The sequence below is a fragment of the Stegostoma tigrinum genome, chromosome 1 (assembly GCF_030684315.1).
Source record: "Stegostoma tigrinum isolate sSteTig4 chromosome 1, sSteTig4.hap1, whole genome shotgun sequence".
Classification (NCBI taxonomy): Eukaryota; Metazoa; Chordata; class Chondrichthyes; order Orectolobiformes; family Stegostomatidae; genus Stegostoma; species Stegostoma tigrinum.
Window position 1 is genome coordinate 82,227,020 of NC_081354.1, and position 17,547 is coordinate 82,244,566.

Here is a 17,547-nt window from a genome sequence, read left to right on the forward strand (position 1 = left end):
AGACCAAAACTGCACACAATACTCCAGATGTGATCTCAACAGGGCCCTGTACAGCTGCAGAAGGACCTCTTTGCTCCTATACTCAATTCCTCTTGTTATGAAGGCCAGCATGCTATTAGTTTTCTTCACTGCCTGCTGTACCTGCATGCTTGCTTTCATTGACTGATGTACAAGAACACCTAGATCTTGTTGTACTTCCCCTTTACCTAACTTGACTCCATTGAGATAGTAATAATTCCTTAGTTCTAGTCAAATTGATTCGGTCTTTAAATCCTCTGGGACATGGCAACTTGTATCACAGAATGCTGTTGTTGCTGGAGGCCAGATGGGATGTAAACAATTTGCATAATGTTCATTGCAAGTAAAAGATGCCATAAAAAAGTGAATGAAGTTAAGAAGCATTAAATGCAAAACCAAGGAAGTGATATGGAATTTGAACAAGGTTAGACCAGTGTGAAAGGATTTTAACAAAAGTTAGGTGGTTTTCACTGGTAAATGAAACACGGGGGAGGATGACTTAATGCAACATGTAATGACTGCTGCTGAAATTGAGCAAGTATTTCTGAGGGTGTTGCCCAGACCTTTCAATGCCATAGATGGCTGTGAAGGCTATGGAGGATAAAATTAAAGCAAACTGAGAATGCAGCAATATCAGCAGTTCTGGCAGCATTTTCAGACTGAAGAAGAGTCCTATCAGACTCATAACATTAACTTGGTTTCTCCCTGCACAAGTGCTGCCAAACATACTGAGACTCTCCAGCATTCTCTGTGATTGTTTAAAATTTTCAACATCCTCAGTAGTTTGATTTTATTTGAAGGGGTAAAATTTCAGAAATTTGCTTGTGCTTTGAACATGCATAAGGAATACTGATGGTACTGATGCTACAAATAATGAGGGATAATTGTCACATTTTTAATTTCCTAGGTACGGGACTCTGTGAAAAGTAGATTTCTACAGGGAAAGCATCATTATGTCTTGTCAGATATGGTTGTTGAGGAAGCAGTACCCAGTATAAGGTGAATATTGTACGATGCATTTTTTTAAACTATCTTACACTCTGCTTATCGATGGAGTTAATTTTTTTTATCAGAATTGAATGCCAATAGTTATTTTTTAAATTTATTCTTCTTCTGGCATAAGATGATGATAATTTTACTTTGAGGAACAAAGAGGCAATCAGGACAAAATTTGTTGGGAACCTTTGTCTCACCAATAATTAACAGTCATATTTTGAGTTATTTTATGATCTTTTCCAACCCAGTATGTTTACTGTTGTCTAGACAAGCCCTCAGTCATCTTTGGCAGTGACTTGCCATCACACTTCCAGAAAGAACATACAAATATGAGACCAAATGGAATGAGGGGGCATATTAAGAAAGAGGTAGTTGGGCAAGAACTTGGCTAGATGCCTAGGATCTAAGAGAGAAGTGCTCAGTGTGATTGGAACTTAAGGGGCACAAGTAATACTCTGACTAGAAAAATATATGCTTGGACTGTGGCTAACCAGCGTTTAATCTCTGGGATTTTGTTGTACTGAAGTTTTTAAAAGAAATGTTACAATCACTGGAGCATTTCAGAATTTTCTTAAAAGCAAAATGTGCTTCAAGCAGTATGCTCACTGTGGACTCCAGAGTGTTTCTGATATTTTTAGTCAGAAGCTGTTCCAGTAGCCAATGATTTAATTTAGCTCATGTAAATATATGAATTGTCATTTTATTGTGTGAGCCAGTGCATGATGACTTTGGCTGTTTTTGTGAACCCAGCTTCACTGATATTCCTGTTATCAACTGAGTATGTGAACTTCCAGCTGCAACAAGCAATTTTCAACAATTCCAACAGCAATAGGCTTTTTCATATCTATAACTGCTAATCAGTCAAACATTTGACTGCAAATGTAAATTGGAGAACTGTCAGAAACTTTAATTATTATTTTCTGTTTTTGCATTTCTTTTTTGTGCATTCTGGCATCCATTTTATAAATTCTCAAATCTAATGAACCGGGCTATGTCGTGGCCTGTTTAGTTTTATGATGAATTTATTTCAGACTGAGTGTTTCTACATTTTTGTAGTTCTTGTTATATCATTTTTCCTAAATCAAGTTGCAGCATAAGCCAGTCTGCTTGAATACTGAACATCAAACTCAGGTGAACTCGAAGGCAGAAGATGCTGGAAATGTTCAGGCAGTATCTGCGCAGAGAGAAATTGATTTACAAGTAGGCATTTGAGGATGAGTAACAACCTGGTAATATTCACTGAACTGAATGCAGTATTAAGGATTTATTTTAGGCTACTGGGGTCACAACATGTTCAGGTATTACTCGATATGGTAGGCTATGATCTGGGCTGTTGACTTTAATGGAATGCTTTGTGGGAGTGATCCTTGCAACATACCACCAGGTTGAGAAAAATATCGAAGTATAAGCAAAAGTGTAGAACAAGGAACACATTTCTTTTCAATTTCCTTTCTAATATTTAAATCATAAAACTGCTTGCATTTCATTATTTTAAAAATGTATTATGTCTGTCACTGCTTTGCTGTCGGATTCCTTTCATATATCTTCGTCTTGTTTTATTCTTCCATTTTCTGTGCAGTTCTGGTGAATCACGGTATGTTGTACTATTCTCATCATTTCCTTTCCATATTGTTCGCTAAGATGTCTTATTATTAATGCTTGCGTATTAACTTAATTTATTGAATAGAATGTAGCTAACTTTGCAATTCTCATTTGTTACTTTTAAGAAGTGGTGGTGAAAGGTAGAGAACCTGTGCTGAGTACAATTAATATTTTGTGCCCTATAGTATGCTAGGCATAAGCCTGTTCAAACTGGCCGAACGAAGGAGACCACTTAGACCAAGAAGAAAAGACAGAAAAAAAGTTACAGCCCAGAACCTTTCTGATGGAGACATCAAACTTCTGGTCAACGTTATCCGAGCTTATGATGTACCTATTCGTAAATCCATTGGAGGGTAAGAGATACTTGCTTTGTGTGTTGCTGCCTCCCTTATCTTCTTGCAATGTACGTTCTTCAGGAACTTACATGGCCTAATGTGTACAAAAAAAAAGCACAGGAACTTCCTGACCTTTTAAGAGAAGAGTCTCTGCAACTATTTCCGGGTTATAAAATTAGGCGTCATATTACTGCAGAAAGTGTTGGGAAGACCTAGCCTTGGGTCTAATTTCCACAATATCCTACTTTCAATCAAGAATTAATGCTTGCAGATCATTGCAGCCTCATGTATAGTGAATAAGTAAAGTTGCCGTAGTTCCAGAAGGCTGCTGTCATTGGAGAGGGATGACTGGTGATGAGTTTAACCTGAGGATTAACATGTCGTCTTTGCAAGCCAGCCATTTTATTAACTGACTGAACCCTCCAGGCTCATTTTCAATGCCAAGGTCATTGAAAGATTTTTTTGTATGTCTCTGAGAATTTAAATATTGCTTTGTAACTATTGGTGTGAATACATAACCTTGGTGAAATGATTTGCAGAAAATTTGATCTTTAAAATTGTTATTTGTAAGCTAGCAAAGTACTTGATTTTTTTCTTTGCTTTGAAGTTAGTACAGTCCTGGCTTTGTTATTGATTGTAACATTAACATCTGAACCACGCAAAGTGCCAGGCAATGACCACCTCCAACGTTAGAGAACTTATTCATCACCCCTTGACATTCAGTGGCATCACCACCACTGAATCACCTGCTATCAACATCCTGGAGGTTACCATGGATCAGAATTTCTACTGGACTAGTCGTACAAGTACCGTAGCTACAAAAACAGATCAAAGCCTAGGAATCTTGCAGTTACTCAGCTCCTTACTCCACCAGTGCCTGTCCAGAGTTCACAGTGCACGAAACAGGAGTATGATGGAATACTCAGCAGTTATTGCTGCTGCACCCATCCAGACAACATCCAGAAGCTAAGCATCATCTAGGACAAAGCCTGCTTGATTGGCATTACATCAATAAATATTCAGTCCCTCCACCACAGACGTACAGTAGGAGCACTGTCTACCAACTACAAGATACATTGCAGAATTGCACTTCTTAAAGAATAACTTCTAAACCCATGATCTTTACCACCTTGAAAGACTAGGAAATGCATGGAAACACCAGCAACTGTAAGTTCACCTGAAAGCTACTTATTATCCAGAATTGGTAATATATCCTGTTCCTTCACTGTTGCAAGGCCAAATTCCTGGAACTTCCTCGCTAGTGGCATTGTGAGTCGACCTACAGTACATCGACTGTAGCACTTCCTCCAGGGCAACTTGTGATGGACAATAAGTGGTGGCCCAGCCAGTGACATACTAAATCCTTAAATGACCTTTCCTAAAGTTAAAACTTAATTATCCTTTGATCAATTTGTCTTTGAATGTATGGATAGCGTATTCTTTGATATAGTTTGTCACACCGACTCTAAAGTTGCTGTTCTTTTTCAGGTTTATTTAATAGAAACTGATTTGAAGCAAAAAGCTTTCTTTTTGTTTTCCTCTAGCAAGCCACCACTAACATCCAGATCAGCTCGATCCATTAGTGAAACATTTGCAACATCTCAGATCCCTCAGAGCCCTACTCAAAGCCATGAGTGGTTTACGAACCAGGTATGGAACAAATAGGAAGCTCAAAGGGACGGAGACTGGATGTATAAAGGGGGAATATAGAACTCTGTTCAATTTATTGTTGTCATCAGCCTCTCCATTTTTTTCATCATAATTCATGGAATTTCATGCTCTTTTCTGCAGGTCTGAAACACAAGCCTGTTTCTGCAATGCAATTTTACAAATTCAAACACAAAATTATAATGAAATGTTTAAATAATAAATGAGAACTGCAATTATTTTCTGCACATTTATGCTGCATTATTAAGTGTCCCAATGTGCTTCAGAGGAATAATACCAAGCAAAACCTGACACCAAACTGGTTCTTTACATAAATTCAATTTTGTCCCTGTAATCTTTTCAGCAAATTGTGTCATTTTGGGAGATCAAGTCTGGTTTGGGATTGGGAGCATTGTGGAAGAGGCATCTGGTTTGCCCCTGTCTTACTCTTCTACTTTTGTCAGTGCATCTTGTCTGCTCTACTGTACGTCCTCCCTGTCATCTATCTACCTTACTAACAATCTAGCTATGGGAATAGCAATGTAATCCCTATCTCTATTCACAGTATATACCATCCCCAGTTCAGACTCTTCCGTTTATGTAATTCTTATATCATCAGTAACATCACTGACTGATTTACATTAACTCCTTACTCCACAATTTCTCACCAGTTTAACTTCCAAGAAATTATTGAAGTATTTACATTCCTACTATCTACCCTGCAACCCTCAAACAGGTGTAATTTTCATTTGTTGAATTTCTGGTGATATCACCTCTCTTTCAGATCTCATTCTCAGTGCTGTTGGTCTGGGTTGATGGATTACTCTCAGTTCTCAGACTGTGGTCACACTCTGTGAGGAATTTGCTCTAAAAGTGTTTTATTCTCCTGATTTCCATAGTATTCATATGAATCACTCCTTATGTTTTAGAAGAGTGTCAAAGCTCTTCTGTTTCTTTTGGAACATCCACTTGTTGTTTGGACAAGACATGGTAGTGGCTGTTCCAATTTTTGATAACCATATCTTCAGCTTGTTAATTGTTTATTCACACTTTCTGTCTTGACAGCAAAGTGGAGACGATTTTAGTTCATTGTCTATGGTTATACCACTTCAGATGCTTACTTATTTGACTCATTTTGTGTAACTTTATATAGTCATTGTCTTGTGATGCACCATTAGGACTGAAGTTCTGTTGTAGAATTTTCAGCCCCTTGATTACCGTTGTTTGACAATGTTGTTCAGTCATTCAGTAAACCTAATGCTGCAACTTCTTTTGTCACCAGCATTTTTAAAGTTTTTATTCCACTCTCTGTTTCATTGTTAACTTATGGATGATCAAGTGAACTGGTTACTTGACGAAAACTGTACTTTTCTGCGAGCAAAGTTTTCATGTTCAAATTGTGGACCATTATCTGGTATTATTACATCAACAATAACATAGTTTTGATACATTGTCTTAAAGCAGCATGAATGCAATTTATTGCACCTTGCAGCAAGCAATGATGGAGAATCCCACTGCCCAAGTTGCTTGACTCTCCTCATCAGAGGGAATGGATACCAACAGCTGTGATATGGCATCTATGACATTCTGGTTGCATTTGTGGACCAAGGAGCAGGAGATGCTACACAGGCCTTACTTGTTCTTTGGAAAATGCCACTTGAATAAAATTCAGGGCAGCTATGACATGACAGCCACCAAACGCAGTCACCCAGACCTTCTGAGTTCAAATCCTGCTCCAGCAGATGACACGGTTCAGTGATAATGGCCCCTGATATCCTTAACCTCTGCCTGCAGTAGTTCACCGACAGCTGTAGATAGTGACAGTCATGCTGGGAGTTACAAGTTCGTGGCTTTGCACTTTTACCAAGTCTGTACAGAATGCCCCTGGTGAACACCCTGATCATTAATAACCAGACCGCTGACTGACTATGGCTAACCCCTGGATCGTGCAACCTTCAGATAGGCTCCCCACAGCACCCTAACCAATATACCTGTAATTACCCCATCCCCAAAATATTACACTAGAGTCTGGATTACTGATCCAGTGTCTTTACCATCATGCCACTGCTGCCTCCTTCACTCAGGACTGGTCTCCTTTGACTTCCAGCCATGGTTGCATTTGGTTCATTTGGTTGACACACACACAGTTGTTATATAACCTGCTACCACATGCTGTAGCTGTGACATTGATGTGGACTGGTGCTGTACGGTGATACGTCCATCCTCTTGACTGTTCAGTGCTCTGAATCATGACAAGCTGCCTGCCTGTCCCTCTGCACTGAATAGCAATGCAAACCAGAGAAGCTGGCAGCTTCTAAGTAATGGCTGAAGGACTTACTGTGTTAAAAAGCAATATGAGTGACAGAGGCTGTTGGTCTGTAACTTAACACTGAAAAGCTTATTTGCTGAAAAGCAATGCAAGCCACAGAGACTGGCAGCCTTTAAGTTAGTGCAAAATGTGTGAGCATCAAGAAAGTAATTCAAGTGGCATAACATGCATCATGTGCAGATGCATGAGATCTATGTGTATCCTTGTTGCCAAAACAACCTGGCACTAACTTACAAACCGTAAGAATCTCTGAGCTGCAAAGTGAAATCCTGAAGGGCTGAAATGCTGAGTGGACTGCTCTGAAAGCAGCTGTGATGATATGGTCAGGCTGATGGGTCAACAATGCCCAGTTGAATAGAGTGATGGTAGGAGAGAACAGTGTTCATACAGCATGGAAGGAAATGATGGAAGTGGTGAGGCTAGAGAAGTGAGAAGTGGGCTGTGCTGCCAGACAACTGATCTGACTTTCATGTTGGGAATTTGCAGTGTCTCATTTCTGAGGAAGTGCGAGTCATACAAAAATGAGGCGAGATTAGCTGTTACTGAGATACAAATATGTGGAAATAAAGATAGTTGCTGCTCATTTGTAAGATTCTGAACTTGCCATTTAAACTTTATTGGGAAAATGGAAACTTATTTTTTCACCACTGGGGATTTGATTTATTGTTTCATTCTTGCCATTTCCCCCCAAATTTTCTCACCATTGCTGACACTGCTCACGCCAACAAAAATGAAACCCCCCATGTTTAAAACTTAATCAGAGCCATAAATGATAATGGATTCAAGAGCTGAATGGCAAACAGTTGGCAAGAAAACTCCCCTCAACATAAAGCAGCATCCAACAGAGCGTAGCAACAGGGCATAAACTCATTTCCTATATAACACCAGCCAGATTCCCCAGTGACTGTAATTTTGCTGGACAAAAACAAAGATGGTTGTGATGGCAGGATGCTGGTCAGCCAAACTCCAGGATATTGCTGCTGGGGTTTCTGAGGGAAGGGATCATCAAGCCAATGATCCTGCATCAGTAATCTTCCCTCCACTAGAACATCAGATGAGGCATTTTTACTGACTCTTCCATCGTGTTAGACTTTGATGACAGCTGCTATTAACTGCAGACAACACGTTGCCTTGTGATTCTTACCCTCTTGAGAATACAGTTTTAAAATGAAGCAAGACTAGTCTGCATTGAGATAGCAAAAAGCATTTGAACCCTCGTATTTAGTGGGAATATGTGGTTTATCTCAGTTTTTTGTATATAATATGCTAGTTTTCACAAGGTTAAATAATAGTTTCAGAACATTTGTTACAGGATGTTTGGTAAAACTGTTAATATTTTTAATTGTCTGAATATTTCCAGTTAAATCTGTCCCTTTACTACATTCGTCTAAAACAAACACCAAAAGGAAGCACGTTGATTTCTACTCCAACAGCTTCAGTGTATCAGCAACATCCTTATGGTCAAATAGAATCTGGGATGCTTTGCGCCCATAACAAACTAGTCTTTCATATTTGCTGTCTGCACCTTGACCCATGAAGGTTTTTGGAGCCATTATTTTGAAATTTTCAAGCCTATTTCAAATTCCTTCACTACCATGTACTTATCTATATCTGTAAAACCTTAATCTCTCCAGCCCTACAAACCTCTAAGATAACTTGAATCTTCCAATTCTGAACTTTTATATACTTCAGTTTGAATTACTGCACCTTTGGCAGTTTTGCATTCTAATTAGATAATAAGCTCTGAACTGCCCTCCATGAATCTCTCCAACTCTCTCCTAAAAACCTATCTCTTTAACCAATCCTTTGGTCATCTGTCCTAATATTGCTTTATGCAGCTTAATGTCAGAATTTATTAAATAATACTCCTCTGAATGGCTTTGGGGCATTGTTACTACATTATAGACACTACAGAAAGGCAGGTGGTTGATTTGTTTTACAGTGTGTTTAATACTTCTGGTCAATTTAGCCAATGTATTTGGTCCTTATTTTTTAAAAGAGCTATATCTCAAACACAATGAGAATTTATGAACTGACTTGTTGTCTAACTTGATTAGTTAATGCAAAGTTGAAAAAGCTTGAAATTCTCTGACTTCCCCAGTTTGGGATCGTAGTTTTCATCTATATGAAAAACGAGCTGTGCAAAATCTGATAAAAGCCAAATCAAGGATAAACAGACTAACACAGGGATCTCTTTTTTGTTTGTGAAAGACCTCAGTGCGTCCTTTTGTGGAGGTTTCCTTCCAACGTACAGTCTGTCAAACCAGCACCGCAGAAGGTCCAAACCCTAACTGGAATGAAGAATTGAAAATTCCATTCAGGTGATTTGTTTGAAAAGTAGATATATTTGGATTAAAGAGGCCTTTGATCCATTTAATCTGTTGTTTCCAAACCAATATTATCCTTTCTTATTCATTTATGAGATGTGCGTGTTGCTGACTTTCGCAGCATTTGTTCTGCATTCTTAATTGCCCTTGAACAATGTATTTTGCTGAGCCTTTCAAAGAGTAGTTGAAAGCTAGCTATATTGCTGTGAGTCACACCAGCTGTGGACGGCAGATTTCCCTCAGAACAAGGTAAGGTGAGTTTTTACAACAATTGACAGTGATTACCTGTCCACCAAGAAGCTAGCTTTTAATTCCAGACTTTTATTGAATTCCAATTTCCCCATCTGTCAATGAGGGATTCAAACATGTATTTCCAGAATATTTACTGTGGTTCTGAAATACTATTTGGTGAAATTGCCACTACTCCATTGCTTATCTGGATTTTGTCCCAGATTTCAGGAACCCAACATTATGACCGGATGGATTACACTTTCCTAAAAGCTAGAGAGAGCTGGGAAAATTTTGAAAAGAAATGTGTTCAGCTAGATCCCCAAAAGATTCTTGCCTTCTTGCATTTTTCCAGGGCGAGGCAGGTCCTGATGCCAGCAACCTCCTCAGGCCATTTTTTCGTTCCTAAATATCAGAATTGTCTCACTTCCCTTACCTACATCGGCAGCTTTCACTTCTGATGGTGGAGCTACTGATCTTCTATTGCTGCACTGCCACTGACTGGCCTCCAGTCTCATGAACTAGTCAGTCATCAACCAGAAACTTTGGTTACCGTCATAGGATTTTTAAACTGCTTCGATCATGTCTGTGATGGTCATCAATAATCCCATTTTACAACTTGGCCCCTAACCTTGTATGTTGTAAATTTCATTTGAGTACTTCTTAAATGCCTTGTGGGTTTCATTACCATCACTCTCTTTCAGGCAATGAGTTCCAGATAATCCTGAGCCCCTCTTAACCACCTTACATTGAAACAATGTCCCTGGGTTATTGAACCCTTTGACAATGGGAAAAGTTTCTCCCTAAATACCCTATCTATGCACGTCTGATCCTTTGGACTACTTAGGGTCCTGTCATTCAACATGTACTCCCTTGTCTTGTTAGTCCTCCAAAAATGGGAGGTCAGAATTTGGTGCAATGTGCTTCGGGATTAACTCCATGCATCCACCAGCAAGAATGTTTCGTCCGGTCAATACCACTTTAGTACTTTGGTGCTGTCTAGCGAGCTTCTCATCAAATCAGGCCTCCCACCCCACACCCTGATCAGCTGGAGAGTGCCTGTGATGGAACAGACGGCAGGGTCTGATTGCAGCAATTGGACACCATCACCCCTGCCCCTTTCCTATCAGGCACTTGGTGTTAGCAAGATATTTGGATCAATAGTGAGTTGAGGCCCTTAAGATTCTGCTAAGTGGCCTTTATTGATGATGCGTCCAAAAAAAAGGGTCACCTATGGATCTTCTTGTGCAGAGCTTAACTGCTGAATTAGCAGAAAGGTGGTGAGTCCAAGACAATCCACAATTATTTGCCCTTCCTTCCAAATTCCTCAGCATCTCCAGCAAGAGGAAAATCATACCTTTAAACACTGTTTGTGTCCCCATTCCCAGCTCAGTCTTGTCTCTCACTCCACACTGTCGTCAAACCTGCTCGGTATCTGAAGAAGGGTCTTGACCCGAAACATCAGCCTCCCTGCTCCTCTGATGCTGCTTGGCCTGCTGTGTTCATCCAGCTCCACACCTTGTTATCTCTAGTATCCCTAATTTTTCTTTTGTCTTTGTTTCAGATTTCCAGCATCTGCAAAGTTTTTGCAATTATATTAGTCCATAAACATAAACACTGCCCTCCTGTTTCAATTTATCCGTTTACTTAACATGAAGAATTATTATGACATGAACCCTATCAACTGTATTTTACCACAAATTAGCTAAATGTCAATCAATAGAGGGTCTGTCTCCATGAGCCCTAGTGAGTTAGCTTTCACTGTTCTCTGCTGCTCACCTTATGATGTATGCATCATGTCTCCATGTGCCTATCTTGCTCTATCTTGTGCTCACTAGCAGCAGATGTACGTCCTACCACAGAGACCACGTGAGATTTCCACTGTTAGCACCTGGTCAAACACTGTCAGCCAGGACCTGGCCTTCACTGTAAACATAGTGGGAAGGAAACAAAATAAAAAGCTTCTAAGGGCACGTAGATGGTATTGGAGAAACTTCTTTACAAATAGAATCTCACATCCATTAAGGTATTTCTGCCTTATATCATCACCTGTCTGATCAATTACTTAGTAACTGCAGCCACAAGAATGAAGCGGCAGAGACCACCCGTCCTAGTTGTCATGCTGGAACCTCGTATGAGGGGATGCTACTGTTTCCCAACGTACAGTGTGACATAACTTAGCTAAGATTGCAAAGCTTCCTGCTGAGCTGTATCACTGACCCCATCACTGCATTGGTAACAGAGTTGGTGCAGTTTTGGGTTGAGGAGTGAGAGATCTCACATAGATCCGTGGTGAATCATTTGAAGTGGCAAGTTGCTCATTGTTCACCAGGAAAGCACGGCCACCACCATTCTGCTGGAGCAGGACCCGATGACACCGTTCCATGTCCGTGCCTCAGGGCATTCTCAGTCTGTTGCAGCAATGTGCCTCATTCAGATGGAGGAAGTACGAACAAGGAACAGAAGTAGGCCGTTCCGCCTTTTGAGATTGCTCCACCATTCAATGCGATCAACTCTCCATTCCTGAATATCCTCAATAATCTTTCATCTCCTTGGTAATAAAGAATCCCTCTATTTCTGCCTTAAAAATGTTCAAACATTCCGCATCCGCTGCCTTTTAGGAAAGCAAATTCCAGAAACTCAGAATCGTGTGGGAGAAAATGTAAAAGAACAGAGCATCCAATGAGAGAAATGACACTGAAATGACCTCCTGTACCTCCTCCATATCCTGAGGAGGCATGTAGACATAGAACAATAAAGAATGTGAACAGGCCCTTCGGTCCATCATGTATGTGCCGACCATGATGTCACTTTAAACTAATCCCATCTGCCAGCATATGGTCCGTGTCTCTCTATTCTCTGCCTGTTCGGTCATCTATCTAAATCTCTAGTATTTGAATTTTTAACCTTGGGGACCATCCACCCTATCCTTGCCTGTATAATTTTATATACTTTCGGTCTCCAACACTCCAGTGAAAGCAATCCAAGTTTGTCCAAATTGTCATTATGACTAATACAGACCAATCCAGGCACCATCCTGGTAAACCTGTTTTACACATCCTGTAGTTACGGCTTTGTCACACGGATGCCATTTGGCAACCTTTGGAGATAGCTGCTGATCCTGGGCTTTCTTGTGCTTTTGTCCCTCCTCAGTTTCTCTGCATCATTGCTGTCCTTTGACAATAACTCCTAATGTTGGTGAATCCATCTGTGACAGTTTGACAAGACATATATGAGGACCACTATGCCCTAACAATGTGAGCAGTCAGTAATTGCACACGTGATGATTTGGCATAGTCCTTGATACATTTGGACATGGACGACTTTGACAAAGAGGGCTATGGAATACCTGTGCATGGACCTTTGACATTGCAGAACGTAATTCAATCTATGCAGTATCAGTGTTGTCGGATTTCTGAAACTTTATACACCTATCCCAACCTGAACCCTTAATAACTGCTCAAGAAAGGTAGCCTTGCACAGAAAAACATGTTGTCAAGTACCTGCAGTCCAAGCTGAGAGAAGATCAGCTCCCCCTTGTCCTGATTGAGGACTTGTTGCTGTAGACTTTGAGACATGGTGATTTGTTTGAAAGGTAGACAGTGTGTTTGCCACTTAAGCTGCTGGTACTGTGACATTGACGTAGCACAGTACCATACAGCAACATGTCCATTCCCTTGACTGATCCCTGCTGGGAAACGTGGCAAGACTGAAACGTTGTGAGCCTGTAAATTTTAGAATTAGCTTTATTGTCACATGTACTTACATGAGTACAGGGAAAAGTTTACTTATAGCACCATCTTAGGTACCTAGGTACAGATTCCTAAGTACAAATATTTGGGAGGGGGGGGGGAATGGAAGTTAGAAAAAAGAAAAAATAAAAAGTCCAGCAATAAATGAGAAAAATAGAGAAAAAAGAGTTCAGAAGGACAGTCATTCCAACCCAGGCCACACAAGGCTTCACCTTGAGGCCAGGAGTGCTGGGAGCTCAAGTCCACCCTGGCTTTCGACCTGGACTTCGCTAATGCTGACCAACAATGAGTTGTAAAAAGAAAAAAAAGTGTAAAAAGAGAGAAGTAAAGGAAAGAGAAGCACGGTCGGAGTGGACACATTCCAGCTCAGGAGCCCTACTTCTCCACTATCTTGAAAGTTCTGATTATGGGCATGCCAAATCAGTTTAGAAAATATTGGGAGGTGAAAATGCAATTCTCTACAGCGAGGAAAAAAAAAGTCCAATTGTGCAACCAAGGGTGAGCCGTGAGACAGAATCAGGCAGGTGATTCTTTTCAGTTGGTGAAATGTTAATTTGTGTGGGAAGTATATGCAATTACTTCATATACTTGCAAGCTAGCCTACACAATTTATATTTCATGAGATTTAATTTTATCACGTGCAGGTTTCAACACGTTCCCATCTATGGCTTTGGCAAATTTGAGGTGCTTACGTATGTAAGTTTATTGTTTGCAACTAATAGCCCTGTGGCTTCTGACCTTTAAAAATAATTGCGTGCATCATTGGAAGTCATTATAGTTCCCAGCACTTCTGAGCTGAATCACAGATATTGTTATCTGATCAACAATCTTTGAATAGTCCACCAATGAATGTTACTGCCTCTTCTGGTTTTACGTTTTTAACTTCAGTTTCACATTTCTTTGGTTCTTCTGTGACAATGTTTTATACTGTTTAAAAAAAAATTCCACTGTGACATTGCAGTACGGGACCCATTTCACAAGCGGGAAGATTGTGTGACAACAAATGATACCATCTGTTAAATCAGTGCTTCTTTTTCTACGTTAGAGGCTATAAACTATATGTAACATTTGTGCCATGAAAATACCACGCAATGACCATCTCCAATAAGAGGCCATCTAACAACCACTCCTTGACATTCAAGGGAGTTACCGTCACTAAATTCCCCACTATCTATATCCTGGACTCACCATATCAATATGGTGGCTACAAGTACAGGTCAGAGGCTAGGAATGCTGCAGCAAATAACTCACCTCCTGACTCTGCAAAGCCTACCCACTATCTCCAAGGGACCAGTCAGGAGTGTGATGGAATACTCCCTACTTGCATGGATGAGTGCAGCTCCAGCAACATTTAAGAAGCTCAACACAATCCCAGACAAAGCAGCCCACTTGATTGGCAACATGTGCACAAACATCCACTCCCTCCACCACTGACACTCAGTAGCAGCAGTGTAAACTACTACAAGATGAACTGAGGAATTCACCAACACTCTTTAGACAGCACCGACCATACCCAAGACAACTTCCATCTAGAAGGACAAGAACAGCAGATACGTGGGAGCACCATCACCTGCAAGTTCCCCTCAAAGCCATTCACCACACTGACTCCAAAATATGTCACCGTTCTTTCACTGTCACTAACTCGAATCCTGGAATTCCTCCCCTAAGGGTATTGTCGGCCACCTACAACTGGTCAACTGCAGCGGTTCAAAAAGGCAGCTCACCATCAGCTTCTCAAAGGCAGCTAGGGACAGGCAATAAATGCTGACCCAGCAAGCAACAACCCCATCCCATGAGTAAATTACCCTGGGCCTAGCTCCCCCTAGGGATAGCACTGAGCAGACATGTACTTAGAATATATAATAGTACAGGCCCTTTAGCCCACTTTGTTGTGCCGACCCATTATCCTACTCTAAGATCAAACTACCCTACATACCCTACATTTTACTATCACCCATGTGCCTATCCAAGAGTCACCTAAATGTCCATAATGTATCTGACTCCACTACCACTGCCAGCGGGGCATTCCACGCACCCACCACGCTCTGTGTAAAGAATCAATCTCTGAAATCTCCCCTATACCTTCCTCTAGTCGCCTTAAAATTATGTCCCCTCATAATTGTCATTTCCGCCCTTGGAAAAAGTCTCTAGCTATCTGCTGTATCTATGCCTCTCATCATCTTGTACACGTCTATCAAGTCACCTCTCATCCTACTTCGCTCCAGTGAGAAAAGCCCTAGCTCCCTCAACCTTTCCTCATAAGACCTGCCCTCCAGTCCAGGCAGCATCCTGCTAAATCTCCTCTGCACTTTCTGTGAAGCTTCCACATCCTTCCTATAATGAGGTAACCAGAACTGAACACAATATTCCAAGTATGGTCCAACCAGGTTTTATAGAGCTACAGCATAACCTCGTGGCTATTAAACTCAGTTCCCCAGCCAATGAAAGCCAACACATTATATGCTGTCTTAACAACCCTATCAACTTGGGTACCTACTTTGAGGGATCTATGGATGTGGACCTCAATATCCCTCTGTCTTCCACGCTGCTAAGAATCCTGCAATTAACGCTGTATTCTGCATTCAAATTCGACCTTCCAAAATGAATCACTTCGCACTTTTCTGGGTTGAATTCCATCTGCCACTTCTTGGCCCAGCTCTGCATCCTGTCAATGTTCCGCTGCAACCTACATCAGCCCTCCACATTACCCATTACTCCACCAATGACACCAACCTTCATGTCATCGGTAAACTTACTAGCCCACACTACCACTCCCTCATCCAAGTATTTATAAAGATCATAAAGAGCTGAGGTCCCAGAACGGATCCCTGCGGAACACCACTGGTCCCCATGCTCCAGGCTGAATACTTTCCGTCCACTAGCACCCTCTGTCTTCTATTGGACAGCCAATTCTATATCTAGGCAGCCAAATTTCCCTGAATCCCATGCCTCCTTACGTTCTAAATGAGCCTACCATGGGGAACCTTATCGAATGCCTTGCTAAAATCCATATGCACCACATCCACTGCTTTACCTTCATCAATGTGTTTTGTCACATCCTCACAGAATTCAATAAGGCTTGTGAGGTATGACCTGCCCCTCTCAAAGCCATGCTGACTATTTCTAATCAAACTGTGCTTTTCCAAATAATCATAAATACTATCCTCTTCAATAATTTTCTCACCACAGAAGTAAGACCAACTAGTATGTATTACCCGGGATTATCCTTATTCCTTTTCTTGAACAAGGGAATAACGTTTGTCACCCTCCAATCATCTGGTACTACTCCAGTGGACAGTGAGGATGCAAAGATCATCGCCAAAGGTGCAGCAATCTCTTCCCTTGCCTCCTGTAGGAACCTTGGGTATATCCCGTCTGGCCCAGAGGACTTACCTATTCTCATGTTTTTCAAAATTTCTCGCACCTCCTAACATCAACCTGTTCGAGCATAACAGCCTGTTTCTCGCTGTTCTCACAAATATCAAGGGCCCTCTTACTGGTGAATACTGAAGCAAGGTATTTATTAAGGACCTCCCCTACCTCCTCCGATTCCATGCATATGTTCCCTCCAATATCCATGATTGGCTTTACCCTCACTCTGGCCATCCTCATGTTCCTCACGTAAGTATAGAATGCCTTGGGATTTTCCTTAATCTTACCCATAAGGCTTTTTCATACACCCCCCAGCTCTCCTATGTCCATTCTTCTGTTTCTTCCTGGCTACCTTGCAGCCTTCTAGAGCCCTGTTTATCCTTGCTTTCTCAACCTTAAGTAAGCTTCCTTCTTCCCCTTGACTAGGTGTTCCACATGTCTTGTCATCCAAGGTTCCTTCACCCTACCATCCCCTCCTCGCCTCACTGGGACAAACCTATACAGTACTTGCAGCAAGTTCTCCCTAAACAACCTCCACATTTCTGTCATGCATTTCCCCGAGAACATCTGTTCCCAATTTATGCTCTGCAGTTCTTGCCTAAAAGCATTGTAATTCCCCCTCCCCCAATTAAATACTTTCACGTACTGTCTGCTCCTATCCCTCTCCATGACTGTAATAAAAGTCAGGGAGTTGTGATCACTCTCACCGAAATGCTCTCCCACGAAAAATCTTACACCTGGCCTGGTTCGTTGCCAAGCACCAGATCCAATATGGCCTCCCCTCTAGTCAACCTATCTACATATTGAGTCAGAAATCTTCCCTGGACGCACCTGACAAAACCTGCTGCATCCAAACCATTTGCATTTAGGAGCTTCCAGTCTAAATTAAAAGGATAGGATTTTCGGTCAATTGGTACAGGAGCAAGAGTGTGTGAGTAATT

The 17,547-nt window shown here is 41.1% G+C and overlaps 1 protein-coding gene across 2 annotated transcripts in view; it reads left to right on the forward strand.

Annotated features, from left to right (window-relative positions):
- Positions 1-17,547, forward strand: part of cc2d2a (coiled-coil and C2 domain containing 2A) — a 190,756-nt gene that overhangs the window by 142,297 nt on the left and 30,912 nt on the right. Inside the window, exons 25-29 of one of the 2 annotated variants that reach the window (XM_059646681.1) lie at positions 926-1,017; positions 2,594-2,608; positions 2,802-2,969; positions 4,496-4,601; positions 9,139-9,248. In XM_059646681.1, the coding sequence (XP_059502664.1) occupies positions 926-1,017; positions 2,594-2,608; positions 2,802-2,969; positions 4,496-4,601; positions 9,139-9,248 (491 nt within the window). The remainder of the gene's footprint in view (positions 1-925; positions 1,018-2,593; positions 2,609-2,801; positions 2,970-4,495; positions 4,602-9,138; positions 9,249-17,547) is intronic. The other variant, XM_059646684.1, reaches the window with a different exon arrangement.